The following is a 20,499-nucleotide window of genomic DNA, read 5'->3' as shown; positions in this document are numbered from 1 at the left end:
TAATATATGTACAGAGGTGTGGAGGAAAGAGACATTGGGGATGCAAGTAACTGATATACTCACAGATAATGCATTGGTCAGTATTAACCCATACATAAAAGTGCAGCGTTGATCCGGGTCCACCAGATCAACGCTGCATTTTTTTTTCTCGAGTATTTTTTACTTTATAGAGACCCATGGTCCCCCTCTTGATCATTGATTAATTTCAGTGCAAGAGTCGTACAAGTATTATTTATATATATATATATATATATATACTCAATCAGCCAGACATTGATCCTATCAAAAAAATGTGTTTGATCTGTGTTTTTTCTTCCTTAAACGCCATATAGGATTTATACTACTACAGCCCATCCTACCTCATTGATACCATCATTAACACTCTATCTAATTTTTCTGTTTTTTCTGTCCTAGTCATTTCCTTTTAGTCAAATAAATACTGATTTAATTCAGGGCTAAAAATCTATGTCTTAGTTGTTTTCCTTTAGTCAGACAAAACACTGATTCAATTCAGGGCTAAAGTTGTTTTTTGTTTGTTTTTTCTCCTTTTTTTTCTTTCTTTCTTTTTACCTTCAAGTCTTTTGTGTAAGTATATATATATATTTTGTTTTTGTTTTTTCCCTTTAGTCAGGCAATATACTGATTTAATTCAGGGCTAAAGCTTTTTATTATTTATATTTCACACTTTTTTGCATATCGAATTAACTCTATGCAAGATTGTGTGTCTATTGTGTCAATGTTTTTTATCAATGAATCTAATTCAAGGCAGAGACTATTTGCTCCTGCATCTCTTGTTCTGCCTTTCTTTCTTTTTATTTTCTTTTTCCCTTTTTCAGTTCCTTCTATAACATTTTGTTCCTCACCACAGTCTCATCCAATCATTCCTCTGATGCAGCTGATGCTGGGATCTATTTGATCTATCCCCCGGGGTTGCGATGCGCCCAGTCCATGACCCGTCACCCGTCCCACCCCTGACGGGGGCGGGTCCTGACCTTGACGCATCGGCGTCATGCTCTCCACGTCCCACTAGCGGCGCCGCTGGCTTCCGCGTAGTGGGGCACCCAGTGGATTACCATCTAGCGCTTTGGCGCTGCGGGGCTGGGAGGTGGCCGCATGTGTTCCCCAGCTGCCCCTCCCCTCGCTTCCCCCGTCGCGTCATCACGTCCTTGCATGACGCTGGCGTGAGCACGCCCCCTGGCCCGCGGCCATATAACGGCTGTCACTGACCGGGTACTTTCGAGGTTTCGCCATGTTCTCCTTGCGGCATGCAGCCTGGCCCGGCATTCTTTTCCCAGGTAATCCCCTTGCACACCTCCACACTGCTCCACTGACACCAGCAGTGGCTTCCTTAGATGCACTAACACCTATTTCACTCATTCCCCCACACTTAACTTCTGCTCTTCGTTTTTATTCACACATGGACACTCACTTTCTCTTTGGCCCCTCATTCCAGTTTTCTTCCCCCCACATTCACTCTCCACCTCCTACATTTAGGACACCTCTTACACTTTATTTTCCTTTTACCTCCACAGTTCTCCCTCTGTCTCCTGGGCCTCGTTGTTTGCCTCGGCCTGGCGACCCCCGTGGGTGCCTTGGCCCCATTGATGGCCGTGGCTGACGTTTCTTAGGGCTCGCTCTCTGCCTCAACCCCGGGGGAGATCTGGTGGACCCGGATCAACGCTGCACTTTTATGTATGGGTCAATACTGACCAATGCATTATCTGTGAGTATATCAGTTACTTGCATCCCCAATGTCTCTTTCCTCCACACCTCTGTACATATATTAATATACGGTTATTGTTTCAATGCAGCTCAATTGCATCATGACTCCTGACGATTGGTTACAAGCCAAGAAACGCGTAGAGCTAACAACCTATCATGCACATAATATTTTACAGTAAAATGTATTTTTCTCTGCAACTGTATAATCGATAATTGAATTATGTCTGTTTATATACTGTTTACAATATGCTTCATGGTGATTTATTACGTGTTCACTCACGATTGTACCTGGTTTCAAGATCTGTTATTAAATTTTATACCAGTATTACCCTGCAATATTTCTTTTGAATAACCTCATCCTATATAAGATTTGCCTCTGATATTTAATTTTGACATTTTTTTCAATTTGTATACATTCACCAACTTGCCTCACATAAAGTCCCGCTTCCATTCTCTGCTTTCTCTAGAACTATAAAGGTGTTGCACTGTTGAAAGTGCAGCCAGCACGCCCATATCTTGTGAAATGTGTTTTATGTTGCCATTGGTTCTCCTATATAATTTTTTTTATTATTGTGTTTTTAAAATTAAATTTAAAAAAATTGCAGGCGGAGGGAGTAGCAGGGCACATAGTACAAAGGGAGCTGTTGGGTATTTATCCTCCTGGGCAGTAATGTGAAGCACAGAAGTGGTGTGTGTTTGTCCCTAGTGCAATGTTTGCAGCCGATATTAGCGAGGCTTGTCCCAGTCTTTTCAGAGAAACCAGTAATTCTGTGTAGAGTTGAACTTTACACGTACATACTTTACTATCTTTCAGTCAAAGAAGGCCTGTGCACCCCCGGTCCATTTTTATTTATTTATTTATTTATTTTTGCATTTGTTATACAGTACCTAAAAAAAAAGAAACAAACAAGAGTTCTCTGCTTCATTCCCCTACATATCACATACAATACGGGTCTGTGTATAAATGTTTTCACAGAAGAGTCACCCAACTTTTAGCCAAGATCCACATATTTCCTGGAATAAATTGCAAAATGTGTCAATCCTGGGTAAAACTGTATGAATCTTTGTTGAAAAATATATAAATATACTCCATAGTATCTTAGTAGATCCTTTTTATAATAGCTCCCACTACAGTGTGTTTCTCACTCTTCCTTCTATGTTTGCAATGTCTTGTTTCCAGTCATATGTCTTATACTCTATTTCATATCATCTCCACAGATTATTCTAGGAGAAGGATCCACACTGTTTAGCGATCAAAATGCAACGCGTCCATGTGCAGTTTTAGAGAGAAGGAAGTGTTGTTTATATGATGTCATGCCAGTCTTCTCCCCCTTCCTTTATAAATCCTTCTTTTTTTTTTCTTTTTTCTTTACATTTCTTCAGTTACTTTCTGGTTTCCAGGCCCAGGCAAATTATGTAGGCCTAGAAACCAGGAAGTAACTGAAGAACTGTTATTAAAAAAAAATAAATTAGTTTAAAACCAGTAAATATTATATACTTCCCTACCTATCCTAGCAGCATGAGGATTAAAAATAGTCAATGTTGGTTGAGAGAGTGAAATTCCACTTTAAAAATCCAGGATTCATTGAGGATATGGAGGCAGCCAGTATTCTTAGCACTTTACAAAATGATTGCAGAATTTTAGTTACAAAACAATTCAATACAAGAGGAATTGGGGGGGGGGGTCTGATTGTTAGAGCTTACAATCTAAGATGGAGGGTTAAGTGATATAAAAGGTAATAACTGTGGAGGATGATCTGAAGGAGAATAAGTTTTGTTAGGTGGAAGGCAGGATAGGCTTCTCTGAAAAGATGAGTTTTCAGGGATCGCTTAAAGGTTGATGGAATGAATGAAAAGAAATACGTAATTTTGACCATAGCTTATATTTCTCATTATACTGTGTAAGCATAGCCTGTCAAATTATCTTGAAACATGCTTAAAGAATCCATAAAGCCATCTGTTAGAAACTTGTGAGTTTAGTAAATGTATACTCCATAGTAATTATGTGCAATCTCTGTTTTACAGCTGCCATATGCCATTGTAAATTGTGTGGAGTGCTTCACGTTACGGTTACTGTTTGAACAAATACTTAATCAGCTGTACAATCACCGCCCAGCTCCTGACAATGAGTATTCCTCCTATGAGAGATGTGACACGTTTAATGAGTTCATCCGCTTGTATAAGAAGGCAATTTCAAGTCAAGGATTTGGGAATGAAACCATTTACATTGTGAGTATATTGACATGTGAAGTGTGCCAGTGTTATCTGTTCACATAAACCTTTGTGTCTCCGCTATTCCTAATTTAGTGCCTCTTGGAGGCACTGTGTATTAAGGCGACCATACACAGATTGAAATTTGGCCGGTTCAGCCAGGACCGGCTGAATATTGATCCATGTGCAGGCAGGTTCTACACAAGTCTATCTTTTTTGATCGACTTATGTACAACAGCCCGTCAAGTTTTTCTGCATCGATCAGTGCTGCCGGGTATGGCTGGCAAAACTGATCACTGTAATCTGACTGTGGGGAAGTCTCCCCTTTGTCAGAATACAATAGCTCAGTGGGAAGCATTCTCCAATCCACATTCTCCATATCCTCCTTTTTAAATGAATAATGTATGGCCAGCTGTAAACCAGCCATACATGGATCAAAAATTGCCCAGTTCAACAGGGACCGGCCAAATTTCAATCCATGTATGGGCAGGCTAGTTGTAGGCAAGTCGATCTATTGATTGACTTGTGTACAACCAGCCTGTTGGGTTTTTCCCAAACAATTAGCACATCCAAATATAGCTGATCGTTGTATTACCAAAGAAAGTGAAACCTTGCGAGCAACTATGATGAATAACTCAAAATAAACAAGTCTCCCCAATGTTCGAACACAATAACTCAGCAGGAGTGAATCCCCCATCCAACTTGAATGCAGCTTAATGCATGCTCTCCGGTGTGAAGAAGCCCTTGGAGCACAAGAGTCGGAAATGACTACTATTCTTTGTATTCTTTGATTGGTGTGATATTCAATATGAGTGGCCTTACATGTCGGTGCATCCTTTTTTGATGTAGGTTACCACTTGGTTCTGCAGGTGCATGTTCGTATATACCGCCAGCATGAAACCTCTATAAACTTACTTCTAACCTACTGCTTCAAAGTGGAATTTCAATTTAAGTGATGTTTTTCCTTCTGGTTGGAAACGCGGTCTCTTGCATAGTTGTGCTTTTGTTTGCATTGCTTGCTTTTTAACCAATTGGGTGCATTATTGCTGCCATTCAGACTTGGTACACCTTTTTTGAAGTTCATTTACTTCCGGTGGGTGAAAGACCCTTCAATTGGTAGCACAGTGTAGACTGACGAATAACCAGAAGTCGTGGTTTTCTAAGCTGGAGCTGCTTTGCTCCTCCATATTAAAGTGGGTTGTAAAGGGTATTTTTATGTATTTATAATAAACATGGTATACATACCTGCTCTGTGCAGTGGTATTGCACATAGCAGCCCAGAACCTCCTCTTCTGGGATCCCCTGCTGGTGCTCTTGGCCTCTTCTTCTCTGTGTGCCACCGTAGGAAGCATCTTCCTATGGTGGCACATCTGCAGGCTTGCTCTCAAGGCGGGCTGTGTGCGTCCATAGACACGCCCAGCCTCGCCCCCACTCTTTTCTCAAAGGATTTGTTTGACAGCAGCAGAAGCCAACAGCCCCCACTGCTGTCTCTGAGCCTGTAGAGAGAGAGAGAGAGATCAGTGCTGCTGCAGACAGGCACAGGACTGGATTGATATAGGACTCGGGTAAGTATCAAGGGAGTTGAGGGGGCAATACAGCTAGTGGGATATTTTTTTGCCTTAATGCAGGTAAAAAATGTCCAGCCTTTAGAACCACTTCAAGTGCTCTAGCAGAATTGGGACTGCATTTTTTTTTTCAAATTAACTCTGCAAAGAAAAGATTGGCTGTGTTTTCAGGGGGGGGGGGCAAAGTGGTGCATCATAAACTATTCATCACCGTTCACAGGCAACAGACCCAAATAAGAAAAAAATTATATATTTATATATAGTTTTAGGGGTTGATTTACTAAAGGCAAGTGCACTTGGAAGCGCAGTCGCTGTATATCTGAGGGGAAGCTCTGCTGATGTTATCATCCAATCATGCGCAAGCTAAAATGCTGTTTTTCTATTTTCCTTGCATGTCCCCCCCAAATCTACAGCGACTGCACTTTTAGTGCAAAGTATATTTGCCTTTAGTAAATAACCCCCAATGTTTTATTTGTGAGTGTCTTGTGTTACCATAATGCTCTTGCTTTCTTTAGGTCTTGGATAAAGCTGAGCTCCTTCGGGAAATGGAGGCAAATGTTCTGCCTGGTTTCCTCAGACTTCAGGAACTGGTAGGTATACACACTTCTCAGTCTCAACTGTTAGCACACAAAAAATAATTAAAATAGATTCTCTCTCTCTCTCTCTCTCTCTCTCTCTCTCTCTCTCTCTCTCTCTCTCTGTGCAAGGGTAAAAGACACATGCAGGTTAGAGGTCAAGAAAAGGTCACAAAAGGAGCAAATAAAAATGGTAGTCCATCAAAAAAGCAAAATATACAACATCCTACCTTAAGACTCCTTTCACACTGAGGTGTTTTTCAGGTGCTAAAGGGCTAAAAATAGCACCTGAAAAAAACGCCTTCTCTGCAGCCCCGGGGTGAAAGGCCAGGTGCTTTCACGCTGGAGCAGTGCGCTTGCAGGACGTTAGAAAAAGTCCTGCAAGCAGCATTTTTGGGGCGGTGGAGGAGCCGTGTATGCCCCTGCCCATTGAAATGAATGGGCAGCGATGCCAAAGCGCTTCGGCACTGGCACTTTTTGGCCGCATTTAACCCTTTCTTCGGCCACTAGCGGGGGTTAAAAGCGCCCGGCTGGCGGACAAAAAAACGCCGCTAAGATGGTAAAGCACCGCTAAAACTAGCTACGCTTTACCACTAATGCCCGGTGCGGTTCAGTGTAAAAGGGCTCTAAATAAAGCTATCCAGAACAAGCTCCTGCATAAAAAATGTCAAATACAGAAAGTGGTGGGGAAAAAAAAGCGTATTATAAACATTCCCAAGATGTCCACCATTGCACATGGCAAACAGCAGGCAGGAACGGACCAGTGATATTTAGTAACCTGACATAAAAATGAAAAGCGATGCTAGGACAACATAGCAACAAATGAGCCAAATACACACAAAAAAGCTACACAAGACCAAACACCCCACATGTGCCAAAAGTAAACAAGTATAAGAGTGAATAGCACCCCTCACAAGACAAAGACCGTAGATACAAAGAAAACACAGACTGTACACAAAGATGGAAATACATACTAATGTACAAAATGTAAATCAAAAACAGTAGAAATCTCTCCTGCGCTCAGGTGTCCAGTGACTACGTATGTGGTGTGACCAACTTTATTATCGGTTTGACCCTCTCGACATTAGGTCCTGGTGTGTCGATTTTCAGAACAGCGCACCTGTTCCCTTGTCAAAGCCTTTTACGAATGCTCGTTTGTGAGTATACATTTTGCTGTTTTAATGCTTTAATAAAGCTTTACCAGTGGTAATGCACTAGGTTGGTGTGCCCTCCTTCTTTTCTTGTTTCCCTTTAGTTTTTCAAAATGTAAATCAACCAGATAGCAGAAACCTGAGGAGTATATGAATAGTTGCCGAGGAGCAATGATGGTGAGAACCACAAGACAAAGGCAGTCCCATACATTCTGCAGTTTTCTTTCCTTTAATAAAGAAAATTGCTTGCTTTCCCCTATCATCACAGTCAGTGTTGATGGGGCAAGCCCTCCCACTGCGCTATTGTATTCTGACAGCAGAAGGTTTCGCCAGCTGACAGAATACAATGATCACTGCTGTCTATAGCTTCTGGCAGTGATCAAACAAAAAAAGACAGGCTGGTTGTACTAAAATCAATTGACTTCAGTACAACAAGCCTGCCCATATGTGGCTAGCTTAACATCACTGGAAAAAGAACATGCCTTCCCAAACAAAGGGAGTGGATATGGAAATCTTCTTCCGTTAAAGAAAAAGGGTCTGGACACTAAGAAAACCACACAGGAGAATCTTGTATAGCATATAAATTGCAAAAAGTGCAAACCATACAGTTAGCACATATAGTCAAAGAGTTTGCCAAAGATCAGAGTCAGAACGCATAACTATAAAGAAGGCCTTTAACTGGATATACGTCTAGTCGGGAGGTGTATATATACTGCTAACTGTTCTGCCCATCATCAGGAATCACCAATGGGTAGTCACCCAGAAGTTCCAAAATAAAATAGAAAGCAATTGAGGCTTAGCTGTTCATTAAGCCCCTTAGGAGCCAAAGTTTGTAATTGGATCCAATGGCTGGTGTCCCCCTCCCTTTTCAGGGTAAGGGTTGAACGTGGTCAAACAGAATGTACTTTAAAGTTGGTATAGGATGATTCTTTTCCAAAAATTGGCGTTCCACTGGTTGGTTGGAAGTCCAGGAAGCAATTGCCTGGCAGATCTGTGGTTGTTGAACTGATCCCTAAAAGAGGTGATAGTCTTGCCTATATAGTACAGACTTCAGGGACAATATATTACATATACTGATGTACTAAAAATCTGTGTTCTATATACATGCATTAGGCCAATTGCAGGCGTAGAAATAATTGACCGGTAAGCATATGGCAACATGTGATACAATCTGAACACCGGTAACAGCTGGGGTTTGCCAGGACTGAGCTAGGTGGATGTTTTAGTAATGGGTGGTGATTCCGTGTGCATAAGGAGGTCTTTCAAGCTTTTTTCCTTCCGACAGCTCATGAGGGGAGGTGTGTTAGCTAATGTTAAGCTTTGATTGCTTGAAACGATCTGCCAATAGGAATAGACACCATTCTTCACTTTGACTCTCTCCTGAGTACCAAGTTGTAAAAAAGGTTAGATTTTGTGGGATTTTATCCTGGGGGCACAATTGGGACTCCCCAGCAGTTTTTCTACACACTACTCATTGTCTCTGTTCCTGGAGGAGTTTTCTTGAAAAGAAACGTTCAGAAAATAATTCTGTTATTTCATCAAGATGTAGTTCAGCTGTTACGGGATTGGAGTTTCTCCTACGGTATAGCGGAGTCCCCAAGATTGTGTTGTCATCAATGACTATTTTATAAATGTTAAGATCCAGGAAGTGTCAGTATCGGACGCTTTAACGATAAATCTGATTGGGGTAGGCATATCACTGAACTCAAATATCATCACCACTTTCAGACCAAAGGAGCAAAAGTTTGCCTATATAGTGACGACAAAACAACACGTGGTGACAATCTGTGTAATATGATATTGTGTTCACTTCCATGTTGTAGTGTCTTGAGAAAGGATTGCGCTTCATCGAAACTTCAACAATAAAAATACTGCTGTTTTGATCTATTTCCTCTAAGACCCGTGAGTGCCTCCTTTACCAGTTTTGAAATTGTATGGCTTTCTTTGTGGTTGAGCGCCTGGGGCATTTACCACAAACCTAGAAGTGAGGTGCCTACCCTTGTGACTATGTATGTGTGAGATATAGATGGAGAGAGAGAGAGCTACTTTAATGACATCCTAGTTTTAGTCAGTAGGGTTCCATATTGAGTTGGTCCAAACTTTGCAGCTATAACAGCTTCAACTCTTCTGGGAAGACTGTCCACAAGGTTTAGGAGTGTGGACAGAAGTGCATTTGTGAGGTCAGGCACTGATGTTGGATGAGAAGGCCTAGCTCGCAGTCTCCGATCTAATTCATCCCAAAGGTGTTCTATCTGGTTCAAGTCAGGACTCTGTGCAGGCTAGTCAAGTTCCTCCATCCCAAACTCGCTCAGTCATGTCTTTATGGACCTTGCTTTGTGCACAGGGATGTTGGAACATGAAGGGGCCATCCCCAAACTGTTCCCACAAAGTTGGGAGCATGAAATTTTGTTCAAAATGTCTGGGTATGCTGACACCTTAGGAGTTCCCTTCAGTGGAACTAAGGGGCCAAGCTCAACCCCTAAAAAACAACCCCACACCATAATCCCCCCTCCACCAAATGATTTGGACCAGTGCACAAAGCAGGGTCCATAAAAATATGAATGAGCAAGTGTTTGCGAATTATTGAATTGAGAAACCTACGGTGGCTTCATATGTGATAAATGGAGGTTGTTGTAAGTTTTTTAAATGAGAAGTATGGCCAAAGCTATTTTGGCTATATTTCTCCTGTAGGTCACAAGGGTGCAGTTCGTTCTGCACTCTTGTGACCTGTTTGAAGATGACAGCAGGCTAAAGCCCGCCCCCTCCACAGCCCAGCACTCCAGTAAGCGCTGGAGGGGCAAAGCAGAGAGCTGGTAACTGACAGCCACCAGCTCTTTGCTCACTGAAGACTGAGTTCTGAGCGATAAGTTGGCTTTCGTCACTCAGTTCTCAGTCTTAAAAGCAGCGGTGTACAGAATCTTCATAGGATCGATGCTGCATCCACCCAGGTGAGTATAATTTTTTAAATGAAACCCGTACTTCTCTTTTAAGTCTCCAAGTCTTGTTAATGCACCGAGAGATCTTTAATGTGTCGGTACGTTGCTATATACCAACGTTTCCCTATTTGCTTCTTGAGAAAAGAGATCGTGGCAGGTCCTTGAGCATTACAAACAAACCTCAAGCCTCATACACGCTAGTAGTTATTTTTTTTCATTCAACCCAGCAGGGCTGAATGAAAAAAATACTGACAGCTCCGGAGGAGCTACTGTATTAACTATCTAATGTTAGTACAACGATTTCCTCGACTGATATTGTGTTCAGCCATTGGCTGAAAGTACTGATTGGCAGACCTTTTTCGGTCATGCCCCATAGACAGAAGCCATCTCAGCTGTAGTACACCTGACAGAATGCTACCCAACATTCCGCCCATGTGTACTAGGCTTTAGGATGATGTCTTGCAGTCTGTTGGCTCTTGGTGAGACATCTGCTCTGCTATGGGGAACCCGAAACTATATATAGAGATATCTCTCTCTCTCTCTCTCTCTCTCTCTCTCTCTCTCTCTCTATCTATATCTATATCTATATATATATATATATATATATATATATATATATAGATCTATATATAGATTATCTATCTATATCTATAGATATCTTAGATAGATAGAAAAATGAAAATAAAAAATAAAATGACAGTCGTTTTTGTCACACCATATTTGCGCAACTTTTTTGCATTAAAAAATAGGACAACAGTAAAGTTAGCCCAATTTTCTTTTTTATATAGTGAAAGATGATGTTACCTCAAGTGAATTGATACCCAACATGTCACGCTTCAAAATTGCGCCCGCTCTTGGAATGGTGACAAACTTTTACCCTTAAATATCTCCATAGGCAATGTTTAAAAAATTCTACAAGTGGCATGTTTTGAGTTACAGAGGAGGTCCAGGGCTAGAATTATTGCTCTTGCTCTAACGATCTTATTTATTTAACTTTTTTATTTATTATTTTTAAACTGTTCTTTTAAAAAAACATCCCTTGTAATTGAAAAAAACATGACTTGACCTCTTAAATATAAGATCTGGGGTCAAAAAGACCTCAGATCTCATATTTACACTAAAATGCAATAAAAAAAAAAAAAAAAAAAGTCATTTGTAAAAATAATAATTAAAAAAAAAAAAAAGTCCCTTTTTAAGAGCTATGGGGGGAAGTGACGTTTTGACGTTGCTTCCGCCTTGCAATGGTATGGAGGTGGGTGGGGGCCATCTTCCCCTCACTCAGCTTCATACCACACACGGAGAAGGATCCGATCACCTCCACCACTGCCGGCGGCTCCGATAAGCGGCAGAGGGCAATGGAGGGTGCCCTCTCCCGCCTATGATTAAAAGTGATCTTGTGGCGAATCTGACACGGAAACCACTTTTATCTGAAAGCCGACCACCTGCTCTTGAAGAGGATACCAGGGTTATGGCAGCTAGCTACCATACATATTGTACAATCTTTTGGCCTACCAAAAACAATAGCTTTCCTAGTTGTCCGTTAAGCTTAAAACGGAGTTATACCCAAAAGTGGAACTTTCACTTATATGCCTCCCCCCCCCCCCCCCCCCTCTGGTTTCATATTTGCACCTTTCAGGGAGGAACAGGGTCCCCTTCCCCACTTCCAGGAGACAGGTTGCAGCCCAATCTCCCAGGCTCCTCCTTCTCCCACCACCGGGCCAGTTGGAAAGTGCGCATGCGCTGTAGGGAACCAGCAGTGAAGCTGAAGGGCTCCACTGCCTGGTTCCCTTACCAGGAATAGCGGCGGCAGCACCCGGGAGTAGATCCGAAGATCGGCTGGGGTGCTGACATCCGGGTTCCCAGGACAGGTAAGTTCCCTAATAGTAAAAGTCAGCAGCTACAGTATTTGTAGCTGCTGAATTTTATTTTTTTTTTGACCCAGGCTGGACCTCCTCTTTATGCAGCCTTGCTGGGAGATTTATATTATTGGTTGTGATATTTGTTTAGTAGTTTTCATAAAATTTGAGAGAGTTTATCTCAAAGTGCAGCTCTTCTATTCTCATGTATATGTTCTGTGTGTGTATGTATAATCTATATCTCACAAATGCTTATATTTGTCTCTCTACATTTTTTTTGTAGACACAGAGTAACGTGACAGTGATATTCCTGACTGAAATTGTTTGGGAAACCTTCCGACCAAACACTGGCTGCTTTGAGCCTATAACAATATACTTTCCTGACTACAGCAAAGGTATTTTCTCCCTTATTTATTTGTCATTGTAAGCATCCTTTTGTACTTTGTGACACAACACAAATCTGCCCATTATTTCGTATCTCCTCACAGCTAGCATGAAATCAAGAAGTGCAGGAAAACTTTTAGGGCTGATGATGCTGAAGATGACAGTATCCTAAGCTGGGTCCAGTTCGTTTTGTTGCTTATAGGACCATGAAGTCACATTACTCATGAACATACTGATATACATACATGCATGCATACATACATACATACATACATGTATATTTAATGACCAGGTGTACCCAGTTTTTGTTGACTCATAAGATGTACTGCACAAGAAGCTGGAGTCTCACCCAGCACCACATGTAGAAAAATGTGAGAACCTAAAACTACATTAAAGTTGCATCTTGCAGAAGAGACATGCAATAAAACAAGCTTATCTGCTTGTTCACAATCTTCTTTAAAATCCTCAGCACGCCTCAGTGCTGGAATGACTAAACTCCTGTGCGCATGTGCAGGAGTTACATTATCCCCTTTTAGCCAAACAAGACAGCCAAAAATCCTATGCTTGGAAGAAGCCAGGGAGAAGATGTCGGCACCATGTTGCTGCAGCTGTGTATCTGCAGACTTTAATTTACTTTAAGGCCACTTTCACACTGAGGCGCTTTACATGTGTTTTTAGTGCTACAAATAGCGACTGCAAAGCGCCTGTACAGCACCTCTACTTTACTCCGGTGTGAAAGCACAATTTGCTTTCACACTGGAGCGGTGCGTTTGCGGGTCGTTAAAAAAAAAGAGAGTCCTTCAAGCAGCATCTTTGGGTCGGTTTAGGAGCGGTGTATACACCACTCCTAAAACGCCCCTGCCCATTGAAATTAATGGGAACCGCTGCCGAAGCGCCACTACACGGGCGGCATTAACCATTTCTGGACCGCCCACCGTCGTTATACGTTGGCACTTTGAAGAGAAATATTGTTGTTATGGCAGCAGCTAGCTGCTGTAACCCCGGTATCCTCTTCTTCAGCGGGCGGTTGCTTCAAGATAAGTGGTCTCTGCGGCAGATTTGCTGCAAGATCACTTTTATCGGCGGCAGGAGAGGGGCCCGCCCCCTCCCGCCGCGCTCTGCTGCTTACTGGAGCCAGCGGCAGAGGCGATCGGATGTTCTCCCCTGTGTGACTTGGAGATGAGTGAGGGGAAGATGGCCCCCACTCGTCTCCATATCATTGCAGGGTGGAAGTGACGTCATAGCTCTTAAAGGGCCATTTTTTTTTATATATATTTTTTTTAAATGACAAAATTTTTATTTTTATTATTGCATTTTAGTGTAAATATGAGATCTGAGGTCTTTTTGACCACAAATCTCATATTTAAGAGGTCCTGTCATGCTTTTTTTCTATTACAAGGGATGTTTACATTCCTTGTAATAGGAATAAAAGTGACACAATTTTTTTTTTTTTTAAAGAACAGTGTAAAAATAAAAGATAAAATAAATAAGAATAAAAAAAAAAAATTTTTTTTTAAACGCGCCCCGTCCAGCTCGTGTGCAGAAGCGAACGCATACGTGAGTAGCGCCCGCATATGAAAACGGTGTTCAAACCACACATGTGAGGTATCGCCTCGATCGGTAGAGCGAGAGCAACAATTCTAGCCCTAGACCTCCTCTGTAACTCAAAACATGCAACCTGTAAAATGTTTTAAACATCGCCTATGGAGATTTTTAAGGGTAAAAGTTTGTCGCCATTCCACGAGCGGGTGCAATTTTGAAGCGTGACATTTTGTGATATCAATTTACTCGGCATAACATCTTTCACAATATAAAAAAAAATGGGCTTACTTTACTGTTGTTCTTATTTTTGGAATTCAAAAAAGTGTATTTTTTCAAAAGAAGTGCGCTTGTAAGACCGCTGTGCAAATACGGCATGACAGAAAGTATTGCAACAACCGCCATTTTATTCTCTAGGATGTTAGAAAAAAAATGTATAATATTTGGGGGCTCTAAGTAATTTTCTAGCAAAAAACAAAAAACTGTTAACTTGTAAACAACAAATCTCAGAAAGAGGCTCGGTCCTTAAGTGGTTAACCCCTTTTTCGGCCACTAGCGGCCAAAAACCGCCCCTGAAACTACTGTTAAAACTAGCGTCGCTTTACCGCCGACGCCCTCACCACCCCAGTGTGAAAGTAGCCTAAAGCTGAACTCCGGGATAAGCAAAGACTTTATGAATACAAGTAATATGTGTGTATTCTTTGTTAAGTCTTGGTGTGTTTTTTGTGTATTTCTTCCAGATCTGTGCAGTAATCCCAGTGTGAAAAATGTTCTGTATTAAAAACTAGCCACTGCTGTTCTTTCTCCTTAAGCAGGGTGGCTTGTCTCCACTCCTTCCTGTTGTTTTTGCAGGCAGCCTGTAGTGGGTGGTCCCTCCCAGAGCTCCGCTCTCTGCATACTCTGCACACAGCCTGAGGTCACTGCTATTTTTACAGGAATCTGGGTGTCTAAGGGCATTTGATGCTCACAAGATGTATTTGTTTTTTGTTTCAAGGGAATATAGTTTATTCAAAAGTTGTTGTGCCTGGAATTCGGCTTTAGAGCTGTATAGGGGACAAGGTTAAAGGTCACAGCAGAGATTGACGCGTTTCACTAATCAAATTCGCTTAATCATAATCGGATTATGATTAAGCGACTTTTGATTCGTGAAACGTGTCAATCTATGCTGTGTCTGCATTGTCATTTTGATGGATTTTTATCTTCAATAAAGTAACTTATTCCTTCATATCTTGGAGTGCGGTCTTTGACAGGCTGTCTTGCACTGTCACTTAACACAGAACCCTTGGGAAGCCTTGCTATATAGACCAATATGTCACTTATTTAGGGCAGAACAAAAGTGGGTCTGATTTGTGTTCATTGCAACCAGGCAAAGGGCACAGAAAAGGCCAAATATCATTTTTTTAAAAGTTAAACGGTAGCTTGGAAACTTTGGTACCTTGAAATATGCACTGCAGTACTTGATGACACCTAATCCAAGTTCTTTAAAATCTAGGCACCCTGGCTAGACTACAACAGCCATATGATTATTGATCACTCTCTCCTTTCACAATTTACAAGTCAGGGCATTGGAATATGCCTGCGTCTAGCCAGTACCCATGACTCGGCTCACCCCTATCCCTTCTCCCCTATCCCACCTTGCTCTCTTAACCCAATCTGCCCCACTTCTCCCTTGTTTTTTCTTTTTTTTTTTTCCCTCTTTCTTATGAAGTCAATAATATAAGTTACCCCAAACCCAGGTTTGCTAATAGCTTTTTAGAATCATTTTCTTTTACTCTCTCCTTATCATTCATATTGTAACTACATTATGTAGAGGGTGAGGGAATACATATTAGCAATAGAATCTCAGTACACTCTGTTAAATGCACTAATGTATTATATAGAGATTTTAATAAAGACTTACATTTGTTCCTTTATCACCATATCCACTTGTTTCATGATTATTCTTAGGCCTCATGCACACAGGACTTTTATTTAACTCTCCTAGAAGCCAGCAGCGTTTTTGCAGAAAAAGTGTCTTAAAGTGGTGTTCCGACCAAAATTATACTTTTTAAATAAAAATACCCCTATAATACACAAGCTTAATGTATTCTAGTAAAGTTAGTCTGTAAACTAAGGTCTGTTTTGTTGGTTTATAGAAGTAGTTTGTTATTTTATAAACTCACAGCAGGCCGTGGCCATCTTAAGTGTGGGCATCTGAAGCCAGACTGTATTTCTTCCTGGATCTCATCCTTGCAGATCTCGCACATGCTCAGTGCAGCACAAGCAGTGTAATAGGTTTCAGGTCAGGTTTCCATAGCAACGGCAGTTTCAGAGGAAGTTGCTACCCCTTCCCAGAAGGCATTGCAAACAGGAAATGATGCGATGGGCCGCGGCCAGGGAGGAGGAAGTGAAAAATGAATACAGCAGATATACAGTAGGTGCTGAGAAAAAAAATAAAAAATATCCAATTTGTTTACAGTGCACAGTTTAGTGAGGGATGCTGAAGAGTTGTAAAAGTGGGTGGAACTCCACTTTAAGCTTTTACAGACGTTAAGCTCTTGGGCGTTCATTCATTTCATTGGCCAGAATAAATAATTTATTCTGGTCATTGAAATTAATGCTCAAGCACTCATGTTTAACAGCTTTTAGAAGCTCTTATCAACTTTTAGAAGCTGTTAGCAGCTGTTAAGCATCATGTACACTGCTGCTGCTAAACGGATGTTTAGGAGCAGTTGGGGCATTTTTTTCAACTGCTCCTAAACTCTCCTCTGTTATCTTATCTGTCCATGTACACAGGGTAGTTTACAGAAGTTTCTAAGCCAAGGGTCTTCAAACTATGGCCCTAAAGTTGTTCAAGAACTACAATTCCCATCATGCCTAGCCATGTCTGTGAATGTCAGAGTTTTACAATGCCTCATGGGATGTGTAGTTCCGCAACAGCTGGAGGGCCGTAGTTTGAGGATCCCTGTTCTAGGCAGCTGAGTTTAGAGGTCTTTTTTGGAACACAAAAAAATGCGTTCAGAAGCCGAGTTTACAGCTTCTGAACGCAAACGTGGCATGTAAACACGGCAAAATGGACGTTTTAATTGTCGGTTATTATCTGTCAAGTTAAATCGTTCAGGAGAGGTTGTAAAAATATCCTGTGTACGTGAAACCTTAGTGGCTTCAAATGTTTTTTCTGCCCAAACTCTGCTGCTCCTGAACGCACTGGCAGTGGGTTTTTTTTTTACTGCCTCTAAAAACTCTTGCCACTAAACGCTGCTAAAAGCCTGTGTGTATAGACACATAGGCTAACATGGAGGGGCGTTTAGAGGCTGGAAAAAAAATCGTCAGGCACCCCTAGAAGAAGCTGTAAAAACGTCTAGTGTGCATGAGGCCTAAGAATTATTTTCTCCTCTTTATAAAATGTACATGTATTATCTTAATTGTTAGGCTTCATGTACATGGGACGTTTTTACAACCTCTCCTGAACGATTTAGCTCGACAGATAGTAACCGATGTTAAAAACTCCCAACTGCTCCTAAACGTTCGTTTACCAGCAGCAGTGTAAATGAGGCCTTAGGCTTCATGTACACGGGACGTTGTTTAACCTCTCCTGAACAATTTAACTTGACAGCTAGAAACCGGAGTCTAAAAACGTCTATTTAGCCTCGTTGACATGCCGCGTTAAGCCGCGTTAATTGTGTAAAAAAGCGTTTACAAGCTGTTGCAGGCATTTGGCGTTTCAAATGCCTCTGAACATCCGTCTGAACCCATTTTTTTTTTTGCGTTCCAAAAAAGGCTTCTAAACTCCACTGCCTAGAAACGACTGTAAACAACACGGTGTACATATACTGATAGATAACAAAGAGGAGAGTAGGGGGGCAGCTGAAAAAAACTGCTCCTAAACGTCCGTCTACCAGCAGTAGTGTACATGAGGCCTAACTGAATGTAGACCTTGACACACTTCGATTATAAACCTGATGTTTGTTGAAAATTCAATACAGCTTTTGTGAAAGAAAAGCAGATCACATTTATGGAGTTTACAGATTTTACCTGTTGCTCGGATGTGCTCTGTAAAATTTTATCATTCTGTACTTTCCATTTATAGTGGAACTACAAAAGATTCTATCGAGTGACTATCCTGAGGAGTACTCGCCTGAGTTCTATGCATCATACATCAATATTCTCCTGGGTGTCTTCTACACTGTGTGCAGGGACATTAAGGAACTCCGACATTTGGTAAGATGTTTTAATTGAAGTTGCATGATTCCAAGCCTGGCTAGACATGAATAACATTATAATGCAGAGATTTGTCAATTGAAAGAAAAACTCTAACTTCACATTGTTTTACTGTGTACTGGTGAAATATTTTATAGCTTTTTTAAGTGGATGAGTTCCGTGCAGAGCTTGTCAGTCCCTGTAACATACCAGACACTTGTTCTTTTCTCTGACCGATCAATTTTTAGCCTAGCACAGACAGATGGTAGATGATGATTCCCATTGAAATAACACTACTTTTCTCCTGGTGGGAGTATTCTTGTAATATTTTATATGTCAAGTGTACCTCATAAATGTATATTTAAAAAAGCAGCGAATATGATATTTAACAAAGGTTTGGTGGAGTTGTATCTTCCTGGTACAATGGTTTTAAATTGCAGTGAGAGAATCGCCTACAGTGAATATGTAGTTAACATTGCATTCCTTGCTTTGAGTATGCCCCTCTGTGTGTTTTTTACCATTAAGGATCAGATAGTTTAAGAATGTCATTAATGTTCAGCCAACTGGTGTAAAGATTACGGAAATTACTAAGGCTCTATTCACACCTGAGCAGCCCTCCACTCCAAAAATGCTCCAAAGAAGCTCATGTACCAAATCTTGGTACAGAGGCAGAAGCAGTTGCTATTTTTGCTGCAGTTGTAGCACGTTTTGTGGCTTGATAACCGTGACAAAATTGCGCCGCGTTTGGGGTGCAATTCATTAAAATGGCATTGCAGATGCGTTCTGCGTCTTGTTCCAATTCTGGAATCGCGGGCACAATCGCAGTCTACGAGCCTTAAGCCTCGTACACACAATCTGTTTTTCCAACGGGAATTATGTGTTGAGACTGTTGGCGGAAAATCCTACCGTTTGTACGCTCTATCGGACAATTGTTGTCGGATTTTCCGCGGACAAATGTTGGATGGCAGGCTTTAAAATTTTCCATGGACAACGGTCTGTTGTTGGATTTTCCCATCGTCTGTACACAAGTCCGTCAGATTAAAGTCCAAAGTACATACACGCATGCTCGGAATCAAAGCTCACTAAGCACAACATTAGCAGAAGGTGCCCAAAGGGTGGTGCTAAAGAGCTGACAATTGTGTAGCGTTTGTATGCAAGACAAGTTCCTGGCCAACACCCTTCGCTCAAAAGTCTGACGTTTTGTTTGCGGAAAATCCGATCGTGTGTACGAGGCTTTAGTTTCTCTCTAAATTGTATTTTCAAATCATTTTGAGTGCACATTTTCCTAGATAAAACACTGGCCACAGTTAGCTTTATTATTTGGAGTCTTAAGTCAAATTTGTGGGTAATTTTTCTGTTCTGGCTAGAAAATAAAACCGGGAAAGTGATTGGTTGTTATGAGTGATATATTTCCATTTTCTTCTCTATAATTAACACACCAGCACAGTTATTCTGTTGGGTTTTTATATCCTATTATTAATATTTTGTATGCATTTTTTTCTTGGTTTCTTGCAGGCTGCTCTGAACTTTTCTAAATATTGTGAACCAGTGATAAAAGGAGAAGGCAAGTTTAAGTGATTTATTATTGCTGTCAACAGATTTTTTTTTTATATAGTTATCAGAGTTATGCCCCGTACACACGGTCGGACTTTGTTCGGACATTCCGACAACAAAATCCTAGGATTTTTTCAGACAGATGTTGTCTCAAACTTGTCTTGCATACACACGGTCACACAAAGTTGTCAGAAAATCCGATCATTCTGAACGCAGTGACGTAAAACACGTACGTCGGGACTATAAATGGGGCAGTGGCCAATAGCGTTCATCTCTTTATTTATTCTGAGCATGCGTGGCACTTTGTCCGTCGGATTTGTGTACACACCATCGGAATTTCTGACAACGGATTTTGTTGTCGGAAAATTTTATAGCTTGCTCTCAAACTTTGTATGTCGGAAAATCCGATGGAAAATGTGTGATGGAGCCTACACACGGTCGGAATTTCTGACAACAAGGTCCTATCACACATTTTCCGTCGGAAAATCCGACCGTGTGTACGGGGCATTAGAGTTGACCTTCAAAGCAGGATAAGTGAAATAATGGTCAGTTGGCCTGGTTGGACCAATACGATCATCTTAAGGGTTTTTTGCAGGTTTCCTGCTGGTTGCCTGTATGGAGAAAATGTCTTGGCTCAGGTATAGTATAAAAGCACTCTAAGGCTGGGTTAACACATGACCGGTGCGAATTGTATGTCCTTTTTCACTACGAATAAAAAAAGCATTTGTAAAGCTATTCAGGTCCATTTTTGATGTGGGTCTGATGCAAAGTTGCAAGACTCAGGACCATTTTTTGTCACAGCTGCGGTTTATGTGCTGGCCAATACA

General features: G+C 41.2%; 1 protein-coding gene across 1 annotated transcript in view; it reads left to right on the top strand.

Annotated features, from left to right (window-relative positions):
• ORC5 (origin recognition complex subunit 5) overlaps positions 1-20,499 on the top strand; it is an 82,643-nt gene that overhangs the window by 21,317 nt on the left and 40,827 nt on the right. The window contains exons 4-8 of the mRNA XM_073631782.1: positions 3,748-3,951; positions 6,014-6,088; positions 12,300-12,411; positions 18,009-18,139; positions 19,634-19,682. Of these exons, the coding sequence (XP_073487883.1) occupies positions 3,748-3,951; positions 6,014-6,088; positions 12,300-12,411; positions 18,009-18,139; positions 19,634-19,682 (571 nt within the window). The remainder of the gene's footprint in view (positions 1-3,747; positions 3,952-6,013; positions 6,089-12,299; positions 12,412-18,008; positions 18,140-19,633; positions 19,683-20,499) is intronic.

The sequence above is a fragment of the Aquarana catesbeiana genome, linkage group LG05 (genome assembly GCF_042186555.1).
Source record: "Aquarana catesbeiana isolate 2022-GZ linkage group LG05, ASM4218655v1, whole genome shotgun sequence".
Taxonomy (NCBI): Eukaryota; Metazoa; Chordata; class Amphibia; order Anura; family Ranidae; genus Aquarana; species Aquarana catesbeiana.
Note: the sequence above shows the minus strand (reverse complement) of the source record. Positions and strands in the feature narration are given on the sequence as shown.